The 25,620-nt window shown below is 35.5% G+C and overlaps 3 protein-coding genes across 10 annotated transcripts; 2 read left to right on the forward strand and 1 right to left on the reverse strand.

Moving 5' to 3' along the window:
• Positions 1–7,066: 7,066 nt before the first annotated feature.
• On the forward strand, positions 7,067–9,848 carry LOC133778390 (beta-amylase 3, chloroplastic-like). Its single transcript, XM_062218289.1, has 4 exons — positions 7,067–7,632; positions 7,949–8,159; positions 8,549–8,659; positions 8,767–9,848. The coding sequence occupies exons 1-4, from the start codon at positions 7,106–7,108 to the stop codon at positions 9,559–9,561; spliced, it is 1,644 nt and encodes a 547-aa protein (XP_062074273.1). The 5' UTR covers positions 7,067–7,105; the 3' UTR covers positions 9,562–9,848.
• Positions 9,849–9,954: 106 nt separating this feature from the next.
• LOC133778391 (uncharacterized) lies at positions 9,955–11,922 on the forward strand. 3 transcript variants are annotated; one of them, XM_062218292.1, is made up of 3 exons: positions 9,955–10,770; positions 10,905–11,075; positions 11,410–11,922. In XM_062218292.1, the coding sequence occupies exons 2-3, from the start codon at positions 10,925–10,927 to the stop codon at positions 11,676–11,678; spliced, it is 420 nt and encodes a 139-aa protein (XP_062074276.1). In that variant the 5' UTR covers positions 9,955–10,770; positions 10,905–10,924; the 3' UTR covers positions 11,679–11,922. The 3 variants fall into 3 exon arrangements, with proteins under 3 accessions (XP_062074276.1, XP_062074275.1, XP_062074274.1); XM_062218291.1 differs by having other exon boundaries at positions 10,899–11,075; positions 11,410–11,921; XM_062218290.1 differs by lacking the exon at positions 9,955–10,770 and having other exon boundaries at positions 10,787–11,075.
• Positions 11,923–12,303: 381 nt separating this feature from the next.
• LOC133778393 (uncharacterized) lies at positions 12,304–18,202 on the reverse strand. 6 transcript variants are annotated; one of them, XM_062218295.1, is made up of 6 exons: positions 18,140–18,202; positions 17,725–17,810; positions 17,536–17,651; positions 15,330–16,347; positions 12,634–14,714; positions 12,304–12,547 (listed from the first exon to the last, which is right to left on the reverse strand). In XM_062218295.1, exon 5 carries the CDS (start codon positions 14,563–14,565, stop codon positions 12,838–12,840), a length of 1,728 nt encoding a protein of 575 aa, XP_062074279.1. In that variant the 5' UTR covers positions 14,566–14,714; positions 15,330–16,347; positions 17,536–17,651; positions 17,725–17,810; positions 18,140–18,202; the 3' UTR covers positions 12,304–12,547; positions 12,634–12,837. The 6 variants fall into 6 exon arrangements, with proteins under 6 accessions (XP_062074279.1, XP_062074281.1, XP_062074278.1 ...); XM_062218297.1 differs by having other exon boundaries at positions 18,091–18,158; XM_062218294.1 differs by lacking the exon at positions 18,140–18,202 and having other exon boundaries at positions 15,330–15,500; positions 15,634–16,347; positions 17,725–17,926.
• Between the last annotated feature and the right edge of the window lie 7,418 nt (positions 18,203–25,620).

A 25,620-nucleotide genomic window follows, 5' to 3' on the forward strand; every position in this document is an offset into this window, starting at 1 on the left:
GCAGAGGATTTTTTCGTTCGCCTCTTTTTTCCTGCTGTCGACCAGCATTCCTCCTGCCAGAATTCGCCTCATTATAATCGTGCCCATCTCTAAATTGTGACCTATGAGGCTGCGACCTGCTGTTCGCACTGTTTCCCTCTCTCCCTGCTGGCACGTCCCGATAAACAAGGGGAGGCCTGCGTTGGTCGGTAGGTCCTCTGACATTACTATGTCATGGGGGACCTCTAACCGCATAGCTTGAATCTGCTTGTCTCCTACTTCCTGAGGGATGTTTTCCCCTGCTAGGAGGGTTTTGCTCCTCAGCTGCTTGACGTCTAGGGCTTCTGGGATGCTGCTCGGCCCTATTCTGCCTTTTTTGCTGGAAGTTATCTCGACCAGCGCGAGAGGGTGGTCATTGCTCAGGATCTTGGACTGGCCTCCCTTGTTGAGCAGCAGGAGGTTACTCTGGTCTTTGGGGATTCCTTGGTTGTGGTAGATTATGATGATACTAGGGATGCTCTGAATGTAGATTTTGCCGAGGGTGAGTGTTGGGTGGTTGATTCGGTTGGGAGGCAGGTGCAGGTTGTCCTCGTGCCAATTGAATGGCTGCCTCTAAGGCTATAGTGACATCCTTCTATCGACGGTCCATGTTAGCTTGTCGCTCATTCAGTTCTTAGCGCTGCCGGTCAATCTCCCTTTGCTGCAACACCATTGTCTCAGCTACATTCTCTTGATTAGCTCTCAGATTGGCTAATTCTTCTTACAATACAATCAAAGTTGACCGCAATGTTTCAGCATCCATCTCCTCCTCTTCCAACTCCACCTGTGGCTCATCCTTTTCTACATCTTGTGGAGGAGGTTGATTTGGCATATTCCCATAAGTTTGCCCCGCTTTCCTGGTTGTCTTTTCCATTTGATCTTCTTGAAGATCTTGAGTTCAGCTCTCAATGAAAGCACCAAAATATTGACCCTCGATTTGGTCAATGACACGGAGTCAATAAAAATGATAGAAATAAGATCAATTGAACTCAGAAGATAAATGACACCAAAGTTTATAGTGGTTCGGCCCCAGATATTGGTAATAACCTACTTCCATTTAATGTTATTATTGATATCTAATGGAACCTGCGATCAACAAACAAGGGTTTACTGAGTTTCACAAGCTCCGAAAAGGTAACACAGGTCCTCTTTCAAAGAGTCCTTTGAGTCCTATTTATAGGCTCAAGAATCTACTTGTGGGCCGACGAGGCCCAATACACCTTGATTTATACATATTTAAAATATAACAGAAAACATAATCTTTACATAAAAATAGGATAAAATATCTTAGAAATATATTATAATTGTATTTGAAATATGACTTTGTTACCACGACCAGACCTGGTCGTACATGCTAGCACAGCCTCTACCGTATGGTTGAGCATTCTTCTTAAATCCATTTAGCAACTTCTCTCCTGGTCGTTGGTCGACCTGATTGTAGTCACTGAGTAGACACATATATCCCACGTGTACACGAATCTTGCCACATCAGCAATAACTATTTTTTAGGGTAAACAGTTTCTAATTTGATTAAACCAATATTTGGTTACAAAGTTTCTAAACAATATAAAAGAATTTGGTTCTTTTATTCAAAAATATTGTGTTTAGAAAAAGCTATGAAACAGCCATGTCATGCTTTCATTTGTTTTTCTTTTTCTTTAGGACTGGTTCATTTTTGCAAGTTTGTCGGCTGTGTCCTTTTTGTTTGCACCTTCCACATTTATTTTGTGGTTTTGTTTTTTATTCTAGTGCATATTTGTATCTTTGTGTCTTTGGGCGCCCTACTGGTCTCTTTTGTTTTGGTGGTAGAACAATGATTTCCTTCATCTCATAGGTACATCCCAGGAATTTGCATCACTTAATGGTAGTATGGTATCTTCATATGTTGCTATAAAATTTTATTTTGTGTAATAGTATGAGCAGTAGTCATAGGAAGACAAATGCATTTTGGTTAATGCAGTCATCGCATGGGAGCAAGGGATTTCATCATATTGAAATTTTTGGCATGTGCATGTTCGTTTCTCCAAGTCTACTATGTAAGAATTTGTCACATCATGTACTGTGAATATAAGTAGGTTAGTTGTTTCAACCTGCATTAATTGGTACATAAATAGGTTTTAGGGCATTACTATAAAAAAGAAACCATAATGTATAATATTCAAAGTAACTAAAAGGTTTACTACGGCGTCAGAGTGTATATTTTGGTGTCATTGTACCAAACCAAATTAAGGTTACCTTATACTTTAAGCTCAGTTTTCTTTGTGTCCATAACATTTCTTTTGGAATGGTTGTTAAATTTTGTGAATGTGTCTAATGCTCTATTCTTTTTGTCCCAATACCATTTTTGCACCAAAGAGTGAAGACATTCTAGTAAGGTAGTGATTGGTAATTCTCTTATCTCTTTGAGTGTTGCATTCACAGATTCCGCGATGTTAGATGTCATTGTCGAGTATCGCTTGTTTTTGTTGTACAACCTTGTCCATTTTCTACACCAATTTCATTGAACAAGGTCTTATATTTTTCATCAATGTTGTCCAAGTCCGTCGTGTATTTGTCAAAATCAGTGGTATTATAAGCCATTGAAGCACCATTAAATGCATTTTTGATGGCTTCTTCTTTCTTGTTGAATTTTATTTTAATATTTTTCAGCAAGTGGTAGCAACATACCCCATGCATTAGGTCTGAAGTAATGCATTGACCTTATCTTTCACCATAGGATTCTTTTATTTTGTGGAAGAATCAATGCCATGATTCATCATTTTCAAAGTTTACAACAACAAATGCAAGAGGGAATATATGTCTATTGGCATTTTGGGCACTAGCAATTAGTAATGTTCCTCTATGTGAGTTTTTTAAGAAAGTTCCACAGTGACAAGTATTGGAGTACAACGTTGCCAACCTTTGATTGAAGCCCCTACAGCGAAGAAAAGATACTTGAACCTTTTGTCTTCATCTGTGACAAGGTCTGCTACTGTTCCTGTTATAAAAATAAGCAAAGAATGTAATATTATGTAGTTATTTAGCTAAAAATTGCTGTAAGAAATTTATAGTAGTTTTAAGTAAGTAATATATGGGCTGCATTTTTTCATCATGTATAAAATTGCTGGTATTTTATTGTATGAATCTTGTGGGCAGCGTCTAACATTCTCTCTAGCTCTCCAAGTTTTTTGATAAGAAATTGAGACACTGTATTCATCTACCATGTCATCAACAATTTCATTGGGTGTATAGTTTCTTTTTGGGTTTATAAATTTTGTTTTTATGACATTCCCAACTAGGTTGCTTGTAGCTTGAGGATGATCTCCAAAAGTAATGTCTAATGAGCATGTATGTGTATTCTTTATTTTTCTAATCCTGAACATTTCTGTTTTGTCATGTTTTGATGCCAAAAAGCTTCATTTGCAATTGTCATCCTTACAAGCTAGTTTGTAATCAAGTGATGATGATCTTTTTACCTTGAAAGGTTGATTTTTTTTTTACTGAGTAAAGGCTAACGACAATTTTTAGTGTTTCTTTGTTGCTGAAAACTTGTCCAACAGCTATCACATCAACTTTAGGATTAGAAATGACTTTTGTTTTATTTTCCCAGCTTGTGGCAACTGCTTCTTCAGCTTGTTCAAGTATGAAATCTGCTATGGATTGTACATATTCTGTCCAGATAGGAAACTTTTCAGTCATTTCCATGTCTGAATCAATGCATCCATCATGGGAAGAGTTGTTGCCAATGCAATGCAATGTAATGGGTGTGTGTCTTCAATTGTAGCTGCTTCATTTTCTACAAAATTTACCATTAGAGGGTAAGTAGTCTCATCATCATGTTTCTTTCTGATTTGTCATAGAATTTGCATCCATTATCGTATTTGATCTTCATATGTTGGATTCCTTCTTTAATTTTAAATTGGACATCAATGTCGAAATTGCTCCTATTCAAATCCAAAGCAACACAAATTGTTTACACAAGATCTTCATAGGAACAAATTATTGGTATTAATATTCCAACCACTTCATAATCTGTGTAGTAGCTCTTGTCTATCATTTTCCATTGTAAAAAATGATTACTGTTCGTGGATCCATATCCTGTTACAAATAGGAAACCATATCAGAAGTTTTTTTTTGGTTAGTGTTGTTCATATTGTACCAATCAATTGCCTAACTAAGCTGAGTGTATATTTTAGATTTATAATGCATCAAAAGATACTAGTTGGTTTCTTGTATGTTTTTAATTATCTGTGTAGTTTGTTGTCTAACTAATTTGTTGTTGGTTTTTAATTGTATTAAAGGAACCAAATGAGTACAACTTGTTTTCAAAACTTTACTATATTCTATCAATTTTATGAATTCATTATATGGCTATGTAATTTAAAGTAATCAAATAATAAAGTAACCAAACAGTAAATTTTAAATTTGGATATAAAATTTAGAATTGTTTTGAAACTTTTTTTTTCATAAAGGTTGAAAAATCAAGATTCATTAACAACAGCAATCAACTCAATTTTTTATATTCGAATTGGTTTCCTATATTTGTAGCTTAATGGTTTAATTGTATTAAAGGAACCAAAACAATACAACTTGTCTTAAAAAAATTACTAAATTGTAAAATTTAAAGTAACTAAATAGTAAAGCAACCTAACAGTTAAGTTTAAATTTGGATATAAACTTTAGAATTGTTTTGAAACTTATTTTACATAAAGGTTGAAAATTCAAGATTATTTTTTATAAACCATTTAGTTTCTTATATAAGTAGATTTTTATTTTAAGTATGCTAATGCAACCGAACGGTACAGTTTGTATTCTAAAATTTACTAAATTGTCTCCTTTTATGATTTGGTTAAACTAAGGAAACAATAAACAACTAAAACAGTAATTTTTTAATTTGGATTTAAACTTCATGATTCGTTGATAAGGTTTGTCAGTAGTTTATTGAAATTAGATTGTATTGTCAAATACTTTGATCAGAAATGAGTTTATACACCATATTTATGTTTTGCTAGAGAGATTTAATTTTAAAAATACATGGTTTGTAGTTTATTGGATTGATGTTGCTACGATCTGAATTTTTGTAGTTTCAGATTTCTCGCCGGAATAAATAGTTGTGATCGCCTGAATATATAGTATTCAAATTTCCGGAAACATTTTTTGCAATTATAATCTGGAGCTCGCATGAATTAATGGAATGATATCTTGATTAGATCGAAAACATTTTTTTGATGGAGAATGTGGAGGTTGTTATGTGGTTTTGATCGAGAATGTTTTGTGTTTCAATGAAATTTCTTTGTTGATTACCTGTATATTTGGGGATGATTTTGGTAGCTTTCCAATTTCAGAAGATAAGTTGGAATCGCGCCAAATTGTGTCCCTGTTTTACTGAGATTAGATAGCAATTTCTATTTCCAGTTTTCGGTATAAAAGTTTGGAATCCAGTATAGGTATGCTGATATATCACGGCATAATTGTAATATTAATATCTGACTGTATATATGTAATTAATTATAATATTACGTATATTTGTTAAAAAAAAATCCCTTTATTTTATGGTCACATAGCTTGTGTGGTAAAAGCCGAGTAGATAAATAGTGTTGAAATAAAATAACAGCTTCGGAGGCCAATGAGAAGGATATATATGAATGACACAAGAGTGTAGACACTCATAAACCTATAGATTAAGTAAAACTACTTTAAAAGCTTCAATTGTTTTGTAAGCAGCAAGATGAGTTGTTTTAGATGATCTTTTGCTAATGAAATTACTATAATCATCATTTTTAGCCAGTGCTTTTAAGTGTACAGATTTATCACTTTATATATAAACAAATTTTATTAGTAAAATTGGAAAATAAATATCTAGTCTAGTCTACGTGGCTGCCATGTGTGTATTGTTTTTTAATTCACATGACTAACCATTCTACTTCACGTGGCATGTGTACGACTAGTCTAGATCAATGCTATTCAGTTTTGTCAACCAAAACCAATAATATATATATTAAAAAACAATTGAATGATTTTACCATCCACATAAATAAATCAATGAATAAAGATAAAAGAGCATGACGTCTCAAGGAGAACCAAGCTGCTTCTGTGGGGTTTGGTATTCATATGGAATGGTGGCAAAACAAAATCCACCCACTAATTATCACACCCCAAAATATTCAATATATATTTCTATATTGAGATAAAGAAAGATTACACTACTTGGAAAAAGGGTTTATAAATTTTCATAAATTATTATTAGGCCCCCATAACATGGCAAGACAATCCAAAATATCAGAACGTATAAGAACATACACCAAAACGTGTACATATCGCAAAGATATTTCTTACATAAACCAATCAAAAGTATATAAACTTTTAAATCAAAGATATTATTTTATATACCAAACCAATAAACATTTAAATATATATAATATATAGTTTTATGACAAGGACAGGAATACCGACTTAAGAAATTGAAAAATATATTTCAAATTTTTTTAATAAAGCTTCCATGCCAAAAAAAATAATAAATAAATAAATTAAGAAGATCTAAAAAGATCAATAAAATTTAGCAGTTTGTTTTTCCTTCAAAAGAATAGAGGTTAATAATAAGTTTTCGAAAATTCTCCTCATTAATATTACTTTTATTAGACACTGCTGCTCATCGTTGTAACAATATAGTAACAACTTTTATCTATGTTGAATGTTCCTTATGATTCAGATTTAACTATGACTATGAGATGTTAGTTTCTTTTAGAGATTTGAAAGAAAGAATATGGATATGCTGTATATTAACAGTGTATTAAAACTTATTCGTAAATAAACATAATACAATAACGTATAAAACAAACATATTGAATAGAATTAAATAAACCATGCATTTAAATTTGAAGTTTAAAATAAGAAGAAAGAAGGGTAAAAAGGCCAAAACGCGTGGAGATAGTGACACATTGAAAATGAAAATGTGAGCTGACCAGCTTTGATTGTTTGCACTTTTTCTCGTTTTTTTTGTAAACTAGAGCCCACACAACTATTTTTTTTCTATAAATAAAACCACACAAACACCTTACAATCCAATCCCACTTCTCTATTCTTCTCTCCAAACTTGAAAAAAAAAAGTATGGCTTTAACACTACGTTCATCAACTTCTTTTCTTAATCTTAAGGAGACCATAGGCTTGAGAACACCGGAAGAGTTGTTTTCAGGCTCGGTTTGCTTTGCTCAAATCAAGCCGATGTGTCGTGTTAGAGCAAAGAATTCAATCCAAGCGGCTCATCAAATCTCTCATGAAACTGTCTTCACAAGTGAGAAAAGAGTAGAGAAGCTCCATGCATTTTCTGCTCCTCATGCTACCCAAAACGACACAAGAGTGCCTGTTTTTGTTATGCTTCCATTGGATACAGTGGGTCATGGTGGGCACATGAACAAGGCAAGAGCCATGAATGCTAGTCTCAAGGCCATGAAGAGTGCAGGAGTTGAAGGAATCATGGTTGATGCTTGGTGGGGCTTGGTGGAGAAGGATGGACCTCTTCAGTACAACTGGGAAGGCTATGCTGAGCTTGTTCAGATGGCTCAAAAGCATGGCTTGAAGCTTCAAGTTGTTATGTCGTTCCATCAGTGCGGAGGAAATGTTGGAGACTCATGCAGGTAATAATCATTTACTCCAATCACTCTTGGGTCCTCAAACTTTACCTATTTTGTAAACCTTGTATTTAAAATGAGTAGTTGTCAATATGACATTTTCAGTCCATTCATTTTAAAGGGTCTTCAAAAAATTTTGATCAATATTGATTAGACAACAGCCAATTAGATTAAACAAGCAAAAGAGTCAAATGGATACTTTTTGTGTGAATGAACCAGAAAGAGTTAGTCTAGTGTTAATAGAATATATAGTTGATTTGATTAAGCATGTAGTCTTAGATATGGATTTTGTGTTGAACCATTTTGGTGTTGTAATTTTCAGTATTCCTCTACCTCCATGGGTGCTTGAAGAGATCAGCAAGAACCCAGATATTGTTTACACAGACAGGTCAGGAAGGAGAAACCCAGAGTACATATCCTTAGGATGTGATGCAATGCCTATTCTCAGAGGAAGAACCCCAATCCAGGTCTACTCAGATTTCATGAGGAGTTTCCGTGACAGATTCAGTGATTATTTGGGCGAAGTTATTGTGGTAAGAACCTTCTCAAGCCATGCCAACAACTGTTTGACTCCATTTATAGAGATATTTTCAACAAAATAGTAACCAAAAAAAAAAAAGCATTATTAAGCATTAGATTTCTTTTGGTGGAGTAAAGTGGAAACACTTTGAGGATCACAATCAAACATTGCTAGGAGACAAAACAAAAGAAAATATAGGATATGAGGAAAAGCTTTCCAAATAAATTACTAATTAACTTGTTCTTTCACACTCAATTACCAAATTTTGTTATGATTTGGGTCACACCCAGGACAAGTCATAGGAGTAATATTGGTCAATTCATTTTTAAACCCCACAACAAACAAAGAAATTGTTTCTCTCAAGCTTCATAAAGCTAATCTTGGAATTTTATTTATTTACAGGAAGTTCAAGTAGGAATGGGTCCTTGTGGGGAGCTCAGATATCCATCTTATCCAGAAAGCAATGGTACTTGGAGGTTTCCTGGAATAGGAGAATTCCAATGCTATGACAAGGTATTTTTCATTAAAATAATAGTTATTTCCTTTAATCATAATGTCATAACCTCATAGTATGTGATGCATTTATTCTCAATTCTAAACACGCTTTTCATGTCATTCAGTATATGAGAGCTTCCTTGCAAGCATCAGCATCGGCTATTGGGAAGATGGACTGGGGAAAAAGTGGACCACATGATTCTGCCAAGTACAGCCAATTCCCTGAAGAATCTGAGTTTTTCAGGAGAGATGGAACTTGGAACACCGGTTACGGCCAGTTCTTTCTTGAATGGTACTCCAAAAAACTGTTGGTTCATGGTGATGATATCCTGGCCGCCGCGCAAGGAGTATTCCGAGGAACTGGAGCAAAACTATCTGGGAAAATAGCAGGGATCCACTGGCATTACAATACAAGATCTCACGCAGCTGAATTGACTGCAGGATACTACAACACCAGACATCAGGATGGTTACCTTCCAATAGCACAGATGTTTGGTAGACACGATGCTGTGTTTAACTTCACCTGCATGGAAATGAAAGATGGAGAACAACCTGGACATGCAAATTGCTCACCAGAAGGCTTAGTACGACAAGTAAAAAGGGCCACTAAATTAGCAAGAGTTGAACTTGCAGGTGAGAATGCATTGGAAAGGTATGATCCCAGTGCATTTGGACAAGTTGTGGACACAAGCAGGTCAGATTCAGGTAATGCCTTATGCGCATTTACATATCTTAGAATGAACAAGAGATTATTTGAACCAGAGAACTGGAGGAACTTGGTGAACTTTGTAAGGAACATGTCTGAAGGTGGTCGGAACAAAAGAATTTGTGAGGAGTTTGACTTTACTGGAAGTGAGCTTTATGTCGGGTATGTCAAAGCCAGCAGTGTCAACAAAGCAAAAGAGGCTGCTCTTGTGTAGATTATGTACATGTGTTGGCTCATATTCATGTATAATAGAGTGCATCGGTTAGTGTATTATATATAATAGAGAAGCAAAAAGCATGAGGTACAGGGCAGAAATAGTGGGGTATGAGATACAGAGCAGAAATTCGAAATTGTATCTATATATTTATTTTTACAATAATGGACAGCTTGTGTTCATTCGAAATTTCAAACCAGTGGCTCAGGAAATTTCTTGGGATTCCTAGAAGCAATGCTGTTGTAATAAATAACATTTTATCTTGTCAATATATATTTATTTTTTCATTTGATAGAATACTCTGACATACAACTATACAAGTCCATGCGCTATGTCAAGTTCAAACAAAAATAGGAGCTTGTTTTAACCATTATAAGTTCTTATTTTATTCTCTATTTTAAGGCCATTCCTCGTAATTAAGCCCAACATAACATCACATTTTGCATATTCCCCTCAGCTCAACACATATCTTGTCTCTCGTGATGATTTATAATGACATCCTTTGAAAATCAGTAAAACATATATTATCATATTCATGTTGCATGTTTGAGCAATTAGTGACCAGAATAAAAGATGGAATGTTTCTCATGTCAAAAGGTTAGTATTAAAATAGAAAAATTCCCTCCCATATGAACATGCTCATCTAATAGATGATTTTCTAGAAAGGGAACAAAAGAATTATACATCAAATCATCTATGTTGAGCATATTAGCAGAAAGTGGTACATAATCGATGAGCAAACAAAGACCAAGATCAATTCATAAAAGCGGAACCAAATAAAGCTTCAAGAAAAGTCTACTTATGTGTAAATTTGAGGGTAAATTGCGGCTAAACTACCTAATTTTTTGGGTTTGTTACAATTAAATACCTATTCTATTTTTTTAATGGCTAAACTACCCAAATATAATGGAACAATATTCCGTCAATACCCAGCTGTTAAACCCGTTAACTTGACTATGGGGTTATCTAAAATGCATACACGTGGGTAGGATGTCAAAACTTATTCTAATATTTTTTTTAAATAAAGTTAATTAAACAGAAAAAGAAATCAAATAGATAATAGAGAGAGAAGTGGAGAAGTCGACAAATGCTAAAACTTTACCCGGATTTAGACTTCTCCCAAAATGAAATCCACATTTTGACTTCTCAAGCAAGTTTTTGAATCAACTAATATAGATCCAATTACAAGTGGTGAGGTTTCTGAGTATGGTAAGTATACTATTCCTTATTCTTCTTATTTTGCTTGTTTGGAAGTATGTGTTTTTTTTTACTGAAAGAAATGTGTTTCTTGATAAAGATGAGAGTGAGTTGATTGGGTTTGATGCTTACTGGGTCAGTTTTAGGTGGAAGCAATGAAGGTAGAATGGGTTTTGGAGCTGCTGGTACTTCACAAGATCATCACGATGATGGTGGTGGCCAGAGCCGAAGGATTGATTGTGAAAATGGTTTCATTTTGGGGGCCCAGAGAAATGATTCTGGGTCTGTTGTTGGCTTTAACTTGATCCCTCCATCTGGTACGGCTATGTGTTTGCTTGTTTGTTCATTTTATTTGTGGTTACATATCTTGAACTTTGTATAATACATTCTAAATTCAAGAAAGGAAAAGACTTCCTGTTTATTGGAAGCATTTGATATATATATATAGTGTACTTTGTCTAATCAATGGCGCTTTGGCTTGTTATGTAATAAAATATTATAAAAAATGTGGAATAGACTAGGCTTTTGACAGAATATAAATAGTTTTACCAAAGATAATATTTATTCAATCAACTTGTACTTACCAATACTTTGATTTGTTGGACTAGTTTTACTTTTCTCACTATGTATATCATTTATTGTTGCAAGCAGACCCAGTGAATATTGGTGAGCGTGAAAGTGATCTTGAATATATGTATGACCAAGTGAATATTGACCACATACACCAGGACAAGAATTTGCACATGGAAAGAGGATTGCATTTGGAAACTGAAGATGAAGTTGCTCATTATTGGATAATGAGAAATAGGAAAACTGATGAATTTATTATTGATGTTGTTGCAGTGTTTATTTGGCTGAAAATCAAATTGTTAGGAAGGAATTTTTTTGTAGACTCGAGAGAATTGGTTGAAAACTTGTAGACTTCTTGTGTTTTTTTGTTTTTGTTTTTGTAATCTTGGTGACAATTATGGTGTTTAATCTTGTTTTTGTAAACTTGTAGAAATGGTTAATGAATTTAAAAATTCTCTATGTTTTACAAATCAACTTGAGCAGAGCCTGTTTCAATATTTAATTGAATGGTCAATATTTTGCTTCAACAATAATACTTATAATGTCATGTTAAGTATGTTTTTTGTTTGTTTGTTAATGAATGATTAAGGTGTGTGGGTCAAATAAAGTCCAATACTTTATATATAAATATATATATATATATATATATGGACACCACCAGACACACAGAGCATCACCCATCCTCCCCACCAAAAACATTGAATGACTCTCTCAATTAGATGTTGGAAGCAGTCATAAGAATCAATTCCTAAAATCTATACTAGTGAACGGTTCAATCGATTGGTGGACTTCTTATGCATTACAATGAACTTGAATTTAATAATGACTTCAATATAAACTTAAAATTGTAGATTTGTAGATTCATCATTCAACATAAAAGACAAATATGTTATGGCCTATACAAAAGAGATAGATTTACCTGGCCTATACAAAAGAGATAGATTTACCTGGCCTATACAAAAGATTTATCTAGCCTATACAAAAGAGATAGATTTATGTTATGGCAAAAGATAGATTTTTTTGGCCTGTACAAAAGATATAGATATTTTGGCCTATACAAAATAGATGTTTCTTGCCATTCTTCAAAAGACATAATTTTGGCCTATAAATACTGGCCATTAGCTCTTGCTTTCTGCCTATTTTCCCTTTCCTTTCTTTTAATAGACTCTGGCTTGGGATTCTTCTTCTTCGGACACCCCGGTTTCTTGTATGTCAAGTGCTAAAATTATAGAAAATTCAGCAATCATAACAATGCAACAAATTAAATCAACTTCTCAACAGAAACTCAATTAAAAAAAATGTTACCTCAGTAGCAACTTTTGCATTTTTACAAGTTGGCATTGTATGCCCAGGCTGCTTGCAATTGCTACATGTGTTCACCTTTCCAAATCTCCTTGCTTTAGTGGCACCGGGGGGTGGTTCATCCACCTCTCTTCTCCTAGATTTTTTGGGTCTTCCTGGCATTGAAGTTTCTGGGGGTGGTAATATAGGATTCTAAGTAGTCATAGATCATTTATCAGGACTTGACATTGGTTGAATTGCTCCTGAATAGGTTGCTTCAAATGCAACTTTCTTGTAGAAACCATCTATGAAATTCATGACATCTAGGTTGCTAAACCAAATACATGCTAGTGCATGACCACAAGGTATGCCATTCAATTGGAAACTCCTACATGCGCAAGTTCGCTTGTACAAATCTACAACAAAGACTTCAATGTTCATGAAATTTACCTCAAATGTAGTTAAGGTGGACATGGTTGGGAGACAACGCCTTGCCACTTTTTTGTTCTTCTCAATAATGTCCAAGATCCTCTTGCCAACCGGATGCACCCACTTTTTAACACTTTCCCTCTTGGTACAAAATATGCGCATGAGCCAATACCTTATTTTCTCCAACAAGATTATAATAGTCTTGTCCCTAACGCCTATTATTGCTGCATTGAAGCTCTCACAGAGATTATTGCAAAGCATATCACACTTCACATGCTCCTTGAAGTGGGACTCAGTCAACTCTGTAGGTGCCTTATTGGACAACCAAGTGTACGCAGGCTCGCTGATTTGTTTGAAGTCATACATTCTCCTTCGCCATTCTTCTTTGGTGGTGGCCCTTGCTGCTGCCCACAACATTTGCTTAAGTAGCAAACCAGGGTAATCTTTCTTGAAGTTGGCATGTAAATGTCTAACACAAAATCTAATTTCAGCACCTTCAAATAACTTCTCCAAAGCTTTTTCAAGGCCTTTTTGCCTGTCACTTAGCATACAAAAGCTGTGTGGATTCTGGATCTGTAAATCCTCTTTCACTAATTCAAGGAACCAAGTCCAACTTGATTTGTTCTCCTTCTCCACTACAGCATAAGCAATTGGGAACATTGCATTAACTGCATCAATTCCAATTGCTGCTAACAACATGCCCTTGCAATAGCCTTTAAGAAAGCAACCATCTACACCAATCAATGGCCTGCATCCTCTGTTGAATCCTTCTTTGCATGCCTGTAGACAAATATAAACTCTTTCAAAGTATCTCTTGTCCCCTTCCATCCTAGTTTTCAGTATAGCAGTAGAACCAGGGTTAGTTGCTCGAATCTGGTTACAGTAATCTTCTAGAATTGCATATTGCTCCTTCACAGACCCTTCAAGAATTTCTGTAGCAACTTTCTTTGCTCTGTAGAACGCATCACTGGTTGTATTTGCATATTTACCCTTCGAAGTCATCTCTTTAAAACATTTGAAACTCATGCTGGGATTCATACGAAATTGCTCTAAAAAATGATTCCCTAGCCATGTGGAATCCACAAGCCTGTTGTTGAAAACAATGCCACATTCATGTCGATCAACTAGAGTGTTAACTCTAAAACTCTTGTTGTCCACACCTTTTTGTTGTCTTGCATATAACACCCATGGACAACCTTTGCCTCTACACTTTGCTCGAACTCTTAACTGATCATTCATGACATACACAAACTCCCTATCATTGCTAATAAAGTACTCTTTTAGAGCATGTCTGAGTTGCTCAACAGTGGCAAATTCCATCCCCAAACAGAATTTGAATGTGATGAATTCTGCAGTCCTTGGATTGTACTCTTTCTTGCTCCTCTTTCGGTCACACTCATCCTCATCACTACACAAACTATTGACATCACTATCAGATATGTAAGCATCTTCATTCTCGTCAACCCCTTGGATGCATAACGAAGTGACAGATGCCCACCATCTACTTGGATCTTGTGGCATATCCATTTGTCTCTCTTCTTGTACATATGGTGCATACTCATCTTCTTAAAAAATGAACCCATCTTCTATATTAGCCAAGAGTAAAATCTCTTGAAAAGCATGGGACTCTTCTTCAACTTCGACTCGAGCAGAAGGGTCATGGACTTCATTGACCACTACAGAAAAAGTCAAAACAAAAGTTCTTAAAATAAAGCAAAACCTTTAACAAAAACTACTCATAACCTCCATGTGTACCCACTGACCAAAAAAGAATTCCCAATCACGTGAACCACATTCCACCAATAAATCATACCAAATATCATAACTTTATTACCTACCACACAAGTCCTAAATAATATAATACATACAAGAAAAGACAACATTTAATAAGAAGATGTGACCAAAACAAGGTTATAGCAAGAAGCAATAATGGCCAACTCTTGATAAACTCATTCTTGTCTTTATCTATTGTATTTTATTATCTACTCTGTACAAAAGATATAGATATACTCTCTCTCTAGTATCTAGATTTGCAATTTAACAATCTGGGTCTGCTTGCAACAATAAATGATATACATAGTGAGAAAAGTAAAACTAGTTCAACAAATCAAAGTATTGGTAAGTACAAGTTGATTGAATAAATATTATCTTTGGTAAAACTATTTATATTCTGTCAAATGCTTCCAATAAACATAAAGTCTTTTCCTTTCTTGAATTTAGAATGTATTATACAAAGTTCAAGATATGTAACCACAAATGAAATGAACAAACAAGCAAACACACAGCCGTACCAGATGGAGGGATCAAGTTAAAGCCAACAACAGACCCAAAATCATTTCTCTGGGCCCCCAAAATGAGACCATCTTCACAATCAATCCTTCGGCTCTGGCCACCACCATCATCGTGATGATCTTGTGAAGTACCAGCAGCTCCAAAACCCATTCTACCTTCATTGCTTCCACCTAAAACTGACCCAGTAAGCATCAAACCCAATCAACTCACTCTCATCTTTATCAAGAAACACATTTCTTTCAGTAAAAAAAACACATACTTCCAAACAAGCAAAATAAGAAGAATAAGGAATAGTATACTTACCATACTCAGAAGCCTCACGACTTGCAATTGGATCTATATTAGTTTATTCAAAAACTTGCAGTTCCATTGAGAAGTCAAAATGTGGATTTAATTTTGGGAGAAGTCTAAATCTGGGTAAAGTTTTAGCATTTGTCGACTTCTCCACTTCTCTCTCTATTATCTATTTTATTTCTTTTTCTGTTTAATTAACTTTATTTAAAAAAAAAATATTAGAATAAGTTTTGACATCCTACCCACGTGTATGCATTTTAGATAACCCCATAGTCAAGTTAACGAGCTTAACAGCTGGGTATTAACGGAATATTGTTCCACTATATTTGGGTAGTTTAGTCATTAAAAAAATAGAATGGGTATTTAACTGTAACAAACCCAAAAGAATGAGGAGTTTAGCCGCAATTTACCCTAAATTTTATAGATATATTGAGGATGCACATATCGTGTTTGTAACATTTCTTGCTCAAATTATGTCATACAAACAAATCTCTTGATAAACGATGTTTATCTCAAATTGGGGTAAGCACTGCAAGAACATAAAAAGTACAGAAGCACATCCACCAGCAAGCACGCTGTTAGAAGACAGGGGCTGTTCTCAACAAAAATCTGAAGCTACTTTCCACTTGATTGAATCTCTTAATTCATGAATGAAAGCTGTTTGAAGTTGAATCCCATATGATGCCCGCAGCCTCAAATCCAAGCGCCTGAGTATGCCATAATCTTTAGTGGAGGAAAATCCATATTTGAGGCAAACATGAAGATTTAGGAGGAGAACTAACAAGAATAATCTTCAGCAACAATTGTGTAGATTTAAACAATATATCAGGTACATAAACAGCCCATAACATGATATAGTACAAAATGGGAATACATGACTAGCTGTGTTCTATAACAAAAACTGAGGAGCTAAAAGAAAATTAAGCATGGAGCAGTATTCAGGTACGAAAATGTCCAGCATTCCCTCTTTGGTGGCAAGAAAATTTTAACTGTAGGAGTGTTGAGAAACAACAAACAATAGAACTAGATAAAACAGTAGAACAAAATGCACAAGAATTTACTTGGTTCAGCTCAATTAAGAGCCTACATCCAAGGGTCCGAACAGCCACAATAATGGCTTACTTTATTGATCAATAGAGTATTACAATACAGAGATCTTTACACCAATGAGACTTGTCTCAATTTACTCTTCTAAATCTCTCTGTTACAAAACTCTCTCACAAAGTGTTCAAGTGTCTAAAACTCTCTCAGTACCCAAGCCCCTTTACAAAGGCAATATATATATAGGCATAAGACTCCAACTAACTTAACTAAAGATGACAGGTAAGATGCCACATAAGTCAGTTCTCTTAAGTGGCTGAATCATAGTCAACAGGGAGCAACTGAAATATTCATACAGATAAAATTATGGAATCAACCCAAAAAAATTACCAAATAAGACATGTTTGAGCATGTGAGTACATGGAAATCTATGTTCCATAACTATAAATGAGTAGAAAATTACTCATGAAAGAGTTGTTGACAGATACAAACATATGTATCATTCCCATTAAGTGGCAAAAAAAAACTTCAAAAGCCAATACACTAAGAACTTAGAGAAGCAACTAGATTATCCATAATGTAGCTGTTAAATTTGGTCTGTGGGCATAACCCAGAAGGGTTATTTTTCAGATGCAACTAGTAGCTTTCAGAATTTTTAAAAACTCAAGACCCAAAATGAAACATATAGTCAAAAATAACTAAGCTCCATAACCTCTCTCTCCCTCACACTTTGAACTAATTCAAAATCCCTAAAATACAAATTTCAGAAACTAGAACTCAATTGGGTCAAAACATTTAGTGAACAGAGAAAGCTAGTACAATTCTGAATCAATAAAAGGGAAGAGATCAAGCGAGAGAGTTTGTTCTTACGTTGGAATCAAGAATGTGGCAGAGGGGGATTTTGGTCTTGGTCTCCACGGCGAAGATTTTCAATCACATCGCCGAGCTCTTTTCGAGCAGATTCTCTTCCGAACATGAATCCATACCTGAGAAAGCTCGAGGTTATACTGTGACCCTAATACCTAAGTGGTGAAAAAAAGCTAGAGAGAAGATAAGTACCAGAGGGAAACGGCAGAGAAGACTCCGGCAGTGAGGACCGTCTGAACTAGAGTGAAGCTCTTCTCCATTTTCTCAGTTTGTCAATTCTAAACACACAAGTGAGGGTTATTAGTCTTTCCCAGTTAGTCGTTTCATTAAAAAAAAAACATAATAATTTGCTAGATACACAGAACAAATGTCTAAAAAATTTATTGAGATAAGATAAAAAAAGAATGAAAGAGTTACTTGAAGTGTGAAAATGAAGCTAAAAATAACAAATTACAGTGCATAAGAAAGCTCCCACATCTAAAACTTCTTAATCAAAATTAAGAAGTTCATCTATAACAAATTAAGCAAAAAAAAAATTATGAGGTTAGATTAATCTACATCTCAAAACTCTATTATGAGATTAGAAAGTGGTAGAGTAAAGTCGCACCACATCTCACAAATTCAGCAAACTTGCTAGTTTTTTGTTTATTTTACTGCAAATAACCAGAATATTTATGAGCAAATCGATATCAAATCAACAATGAACAGAAACACAATAAATAATAAAGGGAAATTTGAGAAATAATGCATTAAATGGATTCTTATAACAAAATTATTCTAGCCACTCTATTCATGTCATATTGGTCCTATTGTTTCCTTTAGTTCCCAAAATATCCCTGTCATTTATTTCCCACAATCTTTTTGTTCTCTCGGTCTCTCTCTATTCTCTCTCTCACTTTCTTAGTCCCAAAGGAAAAAAAACCCTCAAACCCAATTTAATTTGTTAGAACCCAAGCAAATTGGAGAAGTATTGTCTTCCACAACCACGACCAAGCATCTGTGGCTCGAATATTGTCAGAGTTGACAATCGAAGAAGGCAAAGGAGAAGAACATCGAGCAAACAGGAGGAAACAATCCCAAAGAAAGTGAAGGTGAGAGATTTCCTTTTTTAATTTGCAATACGTGCATGTGCCTGGTTTTTTTGTTAATTTTTGTTCATAGGATAGATTGGGGCTGGGGAATGAAGAAATCTGGGTTTTTTTTCTCGAGATTTTTATGCACCTTGATAGAAATCGATAGGACTCGATAATATATATTAGATTATGGATTTGATTATGCCTCGATAGGCATCGATGGGACTCGATAGGACTCGATGATATTTTAGGCATATAGCTGATTTTAACATCTACCTCGATAGGACTCGATAGAACTCGATGATATTAGACTTATGACTAATTTTAGCATCTGCCTCGATAGGACTCAATAGAACTCGATGATATTAGACTTATGGCTGATTTTAGCATCTACCTCGATAGGACTCGATAGAACTCGATGATATTAGACTTATGGTTGATTTTAGCATCTACCTCGATAGGACTCGATAGAACTCGATAAAATTCGATGATATTAGACTTATGGTTGATTTTAGCATCTACCTCGATAGAACTCGATGATATTAGACTTATGGCTGATTTTAGCATCTACCTCGATAGGACTCGATGATATTAGGCAATATGACTGATTTTAGCACCTGTCTCGATAGGACTCGATAGTTACCAGATTGTTTAACATTTTTTTTTACATTTTTTAACATTTTTTTTTTTTTTCAAATGCAACATCATCAAGTCATATCGAGTCCTATCAAGGCAGATGCTAAATCAGTCATATGTCAAATATCATCGAGTCCTATTGAGACAAATGTCAAAATTCAGCCATAAGTCTAATATCATCAAGTCCTATCGAGGCAGATGCTAAAATCAACCATAAGTCTAATATCATCGAGTCCTATCGAGGTAGATGCTAAAATCAGCTCTGATCTATCCTATGAACAAAAATCAACAAAAAAACCAGGCACATACACATATTGCAAATTAAAAAGGAAATCTCTCACCTTCACTTTCTTTGGGGTTCTCCTTTGCCTTCTCCGATCGTCAACTCCGACAATATCCGAGCCACAGATGCGTGGTCGTGGTCGTGGAAGACAATGCTTCACCAATTTGCTTGGGTTCTGACGGATTAAATTGGGTTTGGGGGTTTTTTTCTTTCGGGACTAAGAAAGTGAGAGAGAGAATAGAGAGAGAACAGAGAGACTGTGGGAAACAAATGCCAGGGGTATTTTGGGAACTAAGGGAAACAATAGGATCAATATGACATGAATAGAGTGGCTAGAATAATTTTGTTATAGGACCCCATTTAATGCATCATTTATCAAATTTCCCATAATAAAAAAAGATAACAATTTTATCAAAGATAATCTGACACAACATATTATAAAAAATAATAATAATTTAAATTAAAAATAAAAATAGTTTTTGTTTTGCCCAAAGAAAACTAATAGATAATTACCATGATTAACTTAAGACAATAAAATTATTTTATAGATTAATAAATAACGATTAAAATACACAATGTTTTCAAATTACCGCTTACTTTTAAATTTGAATATAAAAGTATAACATTTTGAAAATATTTATTATATTTACCACAAAAAAAATTATATATAAAAGTACAACATTTTTAAAATATTAAGTTACTCCAATTTATACATATATAACAAATTTTTTATTTTATTACGCCCACTTTATTGTTAATTTAATATAGTTTATTTAATTTAAAAGTTTGTAACTTTTATTTTTAAACGTAAATGGAAGTGGTTATTAAAATTACATGTCTTGGGTAAATTAAAAAAAATGCTTTTCATTTTGTTTTTTACTCATTTATATTAAGACTTATTCTATTTTTTTCCTATTTTCTATTTTCTTCAAAGTACTCATTTACTATTTTCTTCTCTTCACTAGCAAATCCAATGATACTAGAAAACAGGAAAATGGTGTCCTTTGCACACAAAAATCAACCCAATGCAATGACGTATTCCTCCTCGTGAGACACTATACCAATGACATATTTTTTTCTTTTTCTTTCTAATTTTTAAATTAATATTGGGAAATTTGAATTTTAATATAATAAGTGACACTACATATAAAAAATATCCTATCACTATATAACTCTTGTTTTGGTGCTACTAATGACGTTACTACCCAAAATACCCCTAGCATAATTTTCCTTATCTTTTTATCATAGTTTTCACTATTTATCTCTTATATTTTCCCTCTCTATCTCTCAAACTCTCGTACACATAAAAAAAGCTAGCCACCATTAATTTGCATTTCGGATCTAGGGGCAAGTTGTGAGTCCTTTCAAGTCAAGAAACTTCATTTTGGATTTCGGATTTAGGGGAAAAATCATATGGGTAAGTGTATATTTGTTATATGTAGTGAGGAAACTTGTCTGGTTACATTACTTGTCTTATTTCGAACAGATCTGTGTATGCCTTCATGTTTTATTGCAATTTTTCACTGTCAGAATGAATTTTGGTTACTTCGTGCATTTTTTTTTTTGGATTTTTTTCCTGCCTCGATGAAACTCGATAGGTCTCGATGTGTTGCATGCATGCTGGCTCGATGGTCCTCGATGGACCTCGACGTGCCTCGATAGTGTTAGGATGTTAATACATCGATGGTCCTCGATTGTACTCGATAAAACTCGATAGGTGTATAAGAGTTTAATTGGATTTAATAACTCGATTGTACTCGATAAAACTCGATAGGTGTATAAGAGTTTAATTGGATTGTTTGCCTCGATAGTCCTTGATTGTACTCGATAAAACTCGATAGGTGTATAAGAATTTTATTGGATTGTTTGCCTCGATAGTCCTCGACTGTACTCGATAAAACTCGATATGTGTGACCTCGATAGGACTCGACATATATCGATAGAAATCGATATTTTCTGTTTTATGTTGTAGTTTAACTTTTTGACCTTTTTTTTTTTGTTTTTTTGTTGCAGATTCAACTGTTTCCATATTTGTTGCATTCAATGGTGTTTGAGAACTCGAAAATAGGGATTGGATTTTCAGAGATGCTGAAAATCAAGTTCTGCCCGCGGAGAAGGGTGTGACATATGAGCAACTACTTGACATTCTGTACGATGAGCTTGAAGTGGATAAATGTGTGCATGACTTGAAAATTGAGGTCCCGTACACATGCCTATCACAATCCGTCAAACCTACCGTTATAAAAAATGATAGGCATGTGCGTGCATTCATTGGGTTAGCATTGAAATCTGTAGAGAAGCTCATTCCTCTATGTGTGACATTGATTAAGAAGGGAGGTGTAAGAAATGCATCGGCTTCTGTCAGCGTTAATAAAGAAGTTCGATTTGAAGAGAATGTTTCTCCTCCATGTCATGGTTTCAAAGGAACTCAAGGTGACGTTGGAACATGTGTTCCCGAGACAAATCCAGATGTCATAGCCCATGATGATATCCCGATTAGAGATCCGTCATATGTGCATGCACGGCGAAGTACGATCCCTATGGCTACGAACCTTATGTCAACGACGATCCTGTTGCTAATGCAACAGATCTTGGTGGGCCAGATGTTAGGGCAGATTTTCCAACACAGAGTTCAGATGTTATGGTAGATGAGGAGCGCAGAATAGAAGACCGGCAAACACCTGGGACCAGCAGTAGTCGTCCAGGTCTAAGTAGAACCGATGATAGTTTTATATGGAGTTCTCCATTGGACTTAGGTGAAGATCGTAGAACATGGAGTGCTCCCATGTTCACCAAAGAGGATATAGAGGCCTCACATCAACATCATTCCTCAACCAGAAAGCTTCAGGAGAATTGCATCTTGGGAAGTTCTTTTAGAATAAGCTTGAATTGAAAACCAAAGCATCCATATTTGTGATGAAGAATAATTTTGAGTTTATGGTGAAGAAATCTGGGACTGATGTGTGATGCATTACCTGCAAGGATCCTGATTATGGTTGGAGACTGAGGGGTAAGAAAAAAATGCGATCTGAAATGTTCGAGATTACTGTATACAACGAAGTACACACTTGCTCACAAGAAATAAGAGATAAGGACCACCGTCAAGCATCATCATGGTTTGTTGGGCACCTAATCAAGAGGAAATTTGCTACCGATGGTACTCGGTACATGGAAAACAAAATAAGGAAGGACATGAAGCACCATTTTGGGGTCGAAATGAGCTATGAGAAGGCGTGGAGATGCAGAGAAAAGGCTCTTATGTATGTCAGAGGGACACCTGAGGAATCATACTCCAAGTTACCTGGATACCTGTGTTAGTTGGAGCATAAGAACCCCGGTACAATTACTGATTTTGTAGCAGAAGATGGTCGTTTCTTGTATTGCTTCTTTTCCCTCGGTGTTTCTAGGTGTGGTTTCCAGTACTGTCGTCCTGTAATTTGTGTGGATGGCACATTCTTGAAGAATAAGTATGGTGGCCACATGCTCTGTGCTGTTGCGTTGGATGCAAACAACCAGTTGTTTCCAATTGCGTTTGCATTGGTGGATAGTGAGAACCATAACTCTTGGACTTATTTCATGAGAAAATTGAAGGAAGCCATAGGGGACGTTGAGAACCTTGCTTTTGTATCGGACAGGCATAAAAGCATTAATCATGCTTTGGAGCTTGTGTTCCCAGATGTGTATCACGGAGCATGTTACCATCATATATGTGTGAATGTTGTGGCAAAATTCAAAACTGACCATGTGCAAGACATCATGGGGTGTGCAGCGTATGCATTTCGAAGAACAGAATTTCACAAGTTCTTTGACAAGATTAAGGTAATTGATCCGCCCATTGCTCAATATCTAGAGGGAATTGGCTTTGAAAGGTGGAGTAGTGCTTATTTTCCTGGTAACCGATACAATATCATGACGAGTAACTACGCATAAAGCTTTAACAATAAGACCAAGGAGGCAAGGAGCTTTCCAGTCGCCACTTTTCTTGAATTCATAAGATTCACTCTTCAGTCTTGGTTTGCAGATAGACGTGAAAGAGCTGCAAAAGAAACAACTGTGTTATCACCTGAGATGGAAAAGGATTTAAAGCAAATAGGTGATAAAATAATTTTTTTAGATGTCCAAGTCCTTGGTCATCACGAATTTCTTGTGGTCGATGGTAATGGTGATGGTGAGGTGAACTTGGCCACAAAATCATGCTCTTGTGGCATGTTCCAAACCATTGGGATACCCTATGTACATGCTTTTGCTGCAGCCAGAAAAAGAAGCATAAACATTTACTCATTGTGTTCCCCTTACTATAGAATCAAGGCATTGAAGGACACTTATAAATATACTATTTACCTTGTTGGGAATGAGGATGAATGGGTAATCCCTGATCACATCAGAGATACGGTTGTCGGCGTCCCCGTTGAGAGAACCCCTGTAGGAAGGCCCAGGAAACAGAAAGTGGGTAGGCGAAAGACAAATCGCTATGCTTCACGCAAGGAAAAGATTGCCAAGCCACGTAAGTGTAGCAAATGTGGTGGTAGTGGGCACAATATGAAGTCATGTAAGGCTAGGATTTAAAATATTGTGTTATGTAATTATTTAATTAATTTTGCTGCATTTATTATATGAAATACTTCTTCTAATACTTTGTTGGTTTGGATGTCGAGGCAGACACATTATGTGAATTTAGTACTTTTTTTATTTAATAACTTTTTCAAAAAATATTGTTTGATAAAAAATAATATACAAAACTAACTATATGCTATACTATAGAAGATGTGTAAGACAAAAATGAGCATCACGGGGCCAAATTCTGATAGAACAGGTCCACACACCACTTGGTCCTGAAATACTGGATGTTCTCATCGATAACAGCATCGAGTGATAGCCTGGAAACTAGATGCTCGATATGTTTGATGGCAAACATACCACAATCCCCACTGCATATAATCGATTTTGTGTCAATAGAAGATAAAAATAACTTTAATTTTCAGATTTCAAAATACACTAATTAAATAGGGGAATACCTTGTCTTAGTCTACGGACACTCCTCTGGAGGAATACGACAATAAGAAAATGGCTTTGCATTCTGCTCAGGATATACCTGGAGGTCCTCATGGTCGTCAAACATGCCAGAACACCATAACAACGAAGGCAACAATAAGCACCAAGGCTTGATCGCTTCCTCCATCAGAGTGGGACTGAGCACGCTATGGTTGGAATCATAAATGTTGATGCACCACTGTAACGCCCTGGTTACCCCAGAACAGTTACGGTGAACAGTGAACCGGAAATTTGACTCGCTACCCGAGTCCTTTGGTTAAAAACGTGATCTAGGTGCTATTATCAGGTTAAGGTGAAAAACCAGTAAAAAGGAAAGGGTACATTTCATTAAGTAAATAAATTTCTCATGAGCCTTTTAAAATGTTTACAAGATGTCCATAATACAAAAGAGTCGCTACAGTTTCAAATTTACAATCCCCGCCGGCCTAAGCGGCAAAAGTAGGGTAAACCCCTAGTCCCTCTGAGAACTCCTTGACCGTGGCGGTCAAGCGGCCTTGTATGTACATCACATCGCCCAAGCTCTCCACTCAGGGTAGGTTAAGCTTTTCCTTCCCTTTACCTGCACCACATAGCACCCATGAGCCAAGGCCCAGCAAGAAAACACCATAAAGCATGATATAATATCAACAACGATCATAATAACCGTACATGACTAACAGTCCAACAAATAGGTGACAATAGCCAAAAGTCACAATAATGAGCATCGCTCCCTCTAGCCATGTGACGATAGGGTCACCAGGGCTTAACGGATAAGTGATTCTTTCATAAGCTTGGCCAGGACAGGTGTATGGTGATTAGTCACCAACATAACATTCCTCACGACTCTAGAGTCGAAACTATGGACAATGTCCCTTAACCATGTGACAAACGGTCACCGGGGTCATATACCTTGGCTATAGACATCTGGTCGTAGACCAGGCAAGCACTTATAAGTTCTTCGACCCTAGGGTCGGTCTAGCATTAATGCCATAGAGCCATTCAATGCGAGATTCTCGACTTTAGAGTCGGTCCCTGACTAGTCAGTGTCTTAAACAGGTAACCAGC

Source organism: Humulus lupulus, chromosome 5 (genome assembly GCF_963169125.1).
Source record: "Humulus lupulus chromosome 5, drHumLupu1.1, whole genome shotgun sequence".
Taxonomy (NCBI): Eukaryota; Viridiplantae; Streptophyta; class Magnoliopsida; order Rosales; family Cannabaceae; genus Humulus; species Humulus lupulus.

Excerpts from the sequence above, each read along its gene's own strand:
- LOC133778390 (XM_062218289.1), top strand. The coding sequence starts at position 7,106 with ATGGCTTTAACACTACGTTCATCAACTTCTTTTCTTAATCTTAAGGAG. Across the intron at positions 7,633-7,948 it reads AATGTTGGAGACTCATGCAG|TATTCCTCTACCTCCATGGG; the intron begins GTAATAATCATT and ends TGTAATTTTCAG. Across the intron at positions 8,660-8,766 it reads AATTCCAATGCTATGACAAG|TATATGAGAGCTTCCTTGCA; the intron begins GTATTTTTCATT and ends CATGTCATTCAG.
- LOC133778391 (XM_062218290.1), top strand. The coding sequence starts at position 10,883 with ATGCTTACTGGGTCAGTTTTAGGTGGAAGCAATGAAGGTAGAATGGGT. Across the intron at positions 11,076-11,409 it reads TAACTTGATCCCTCCATCTG|ACCCAGTGAATATTGGTGAG; the intron begins GTACGGCTATGT and ends TGTTGCAAGCAG.
- LOC133778393 (XM_062218295.1), bottom strand. The coding sequence starts at position 14,565 with ATGGATATGCCACAAGATCCAAGTAGATGGTGGGCATCTGTCACTTCG.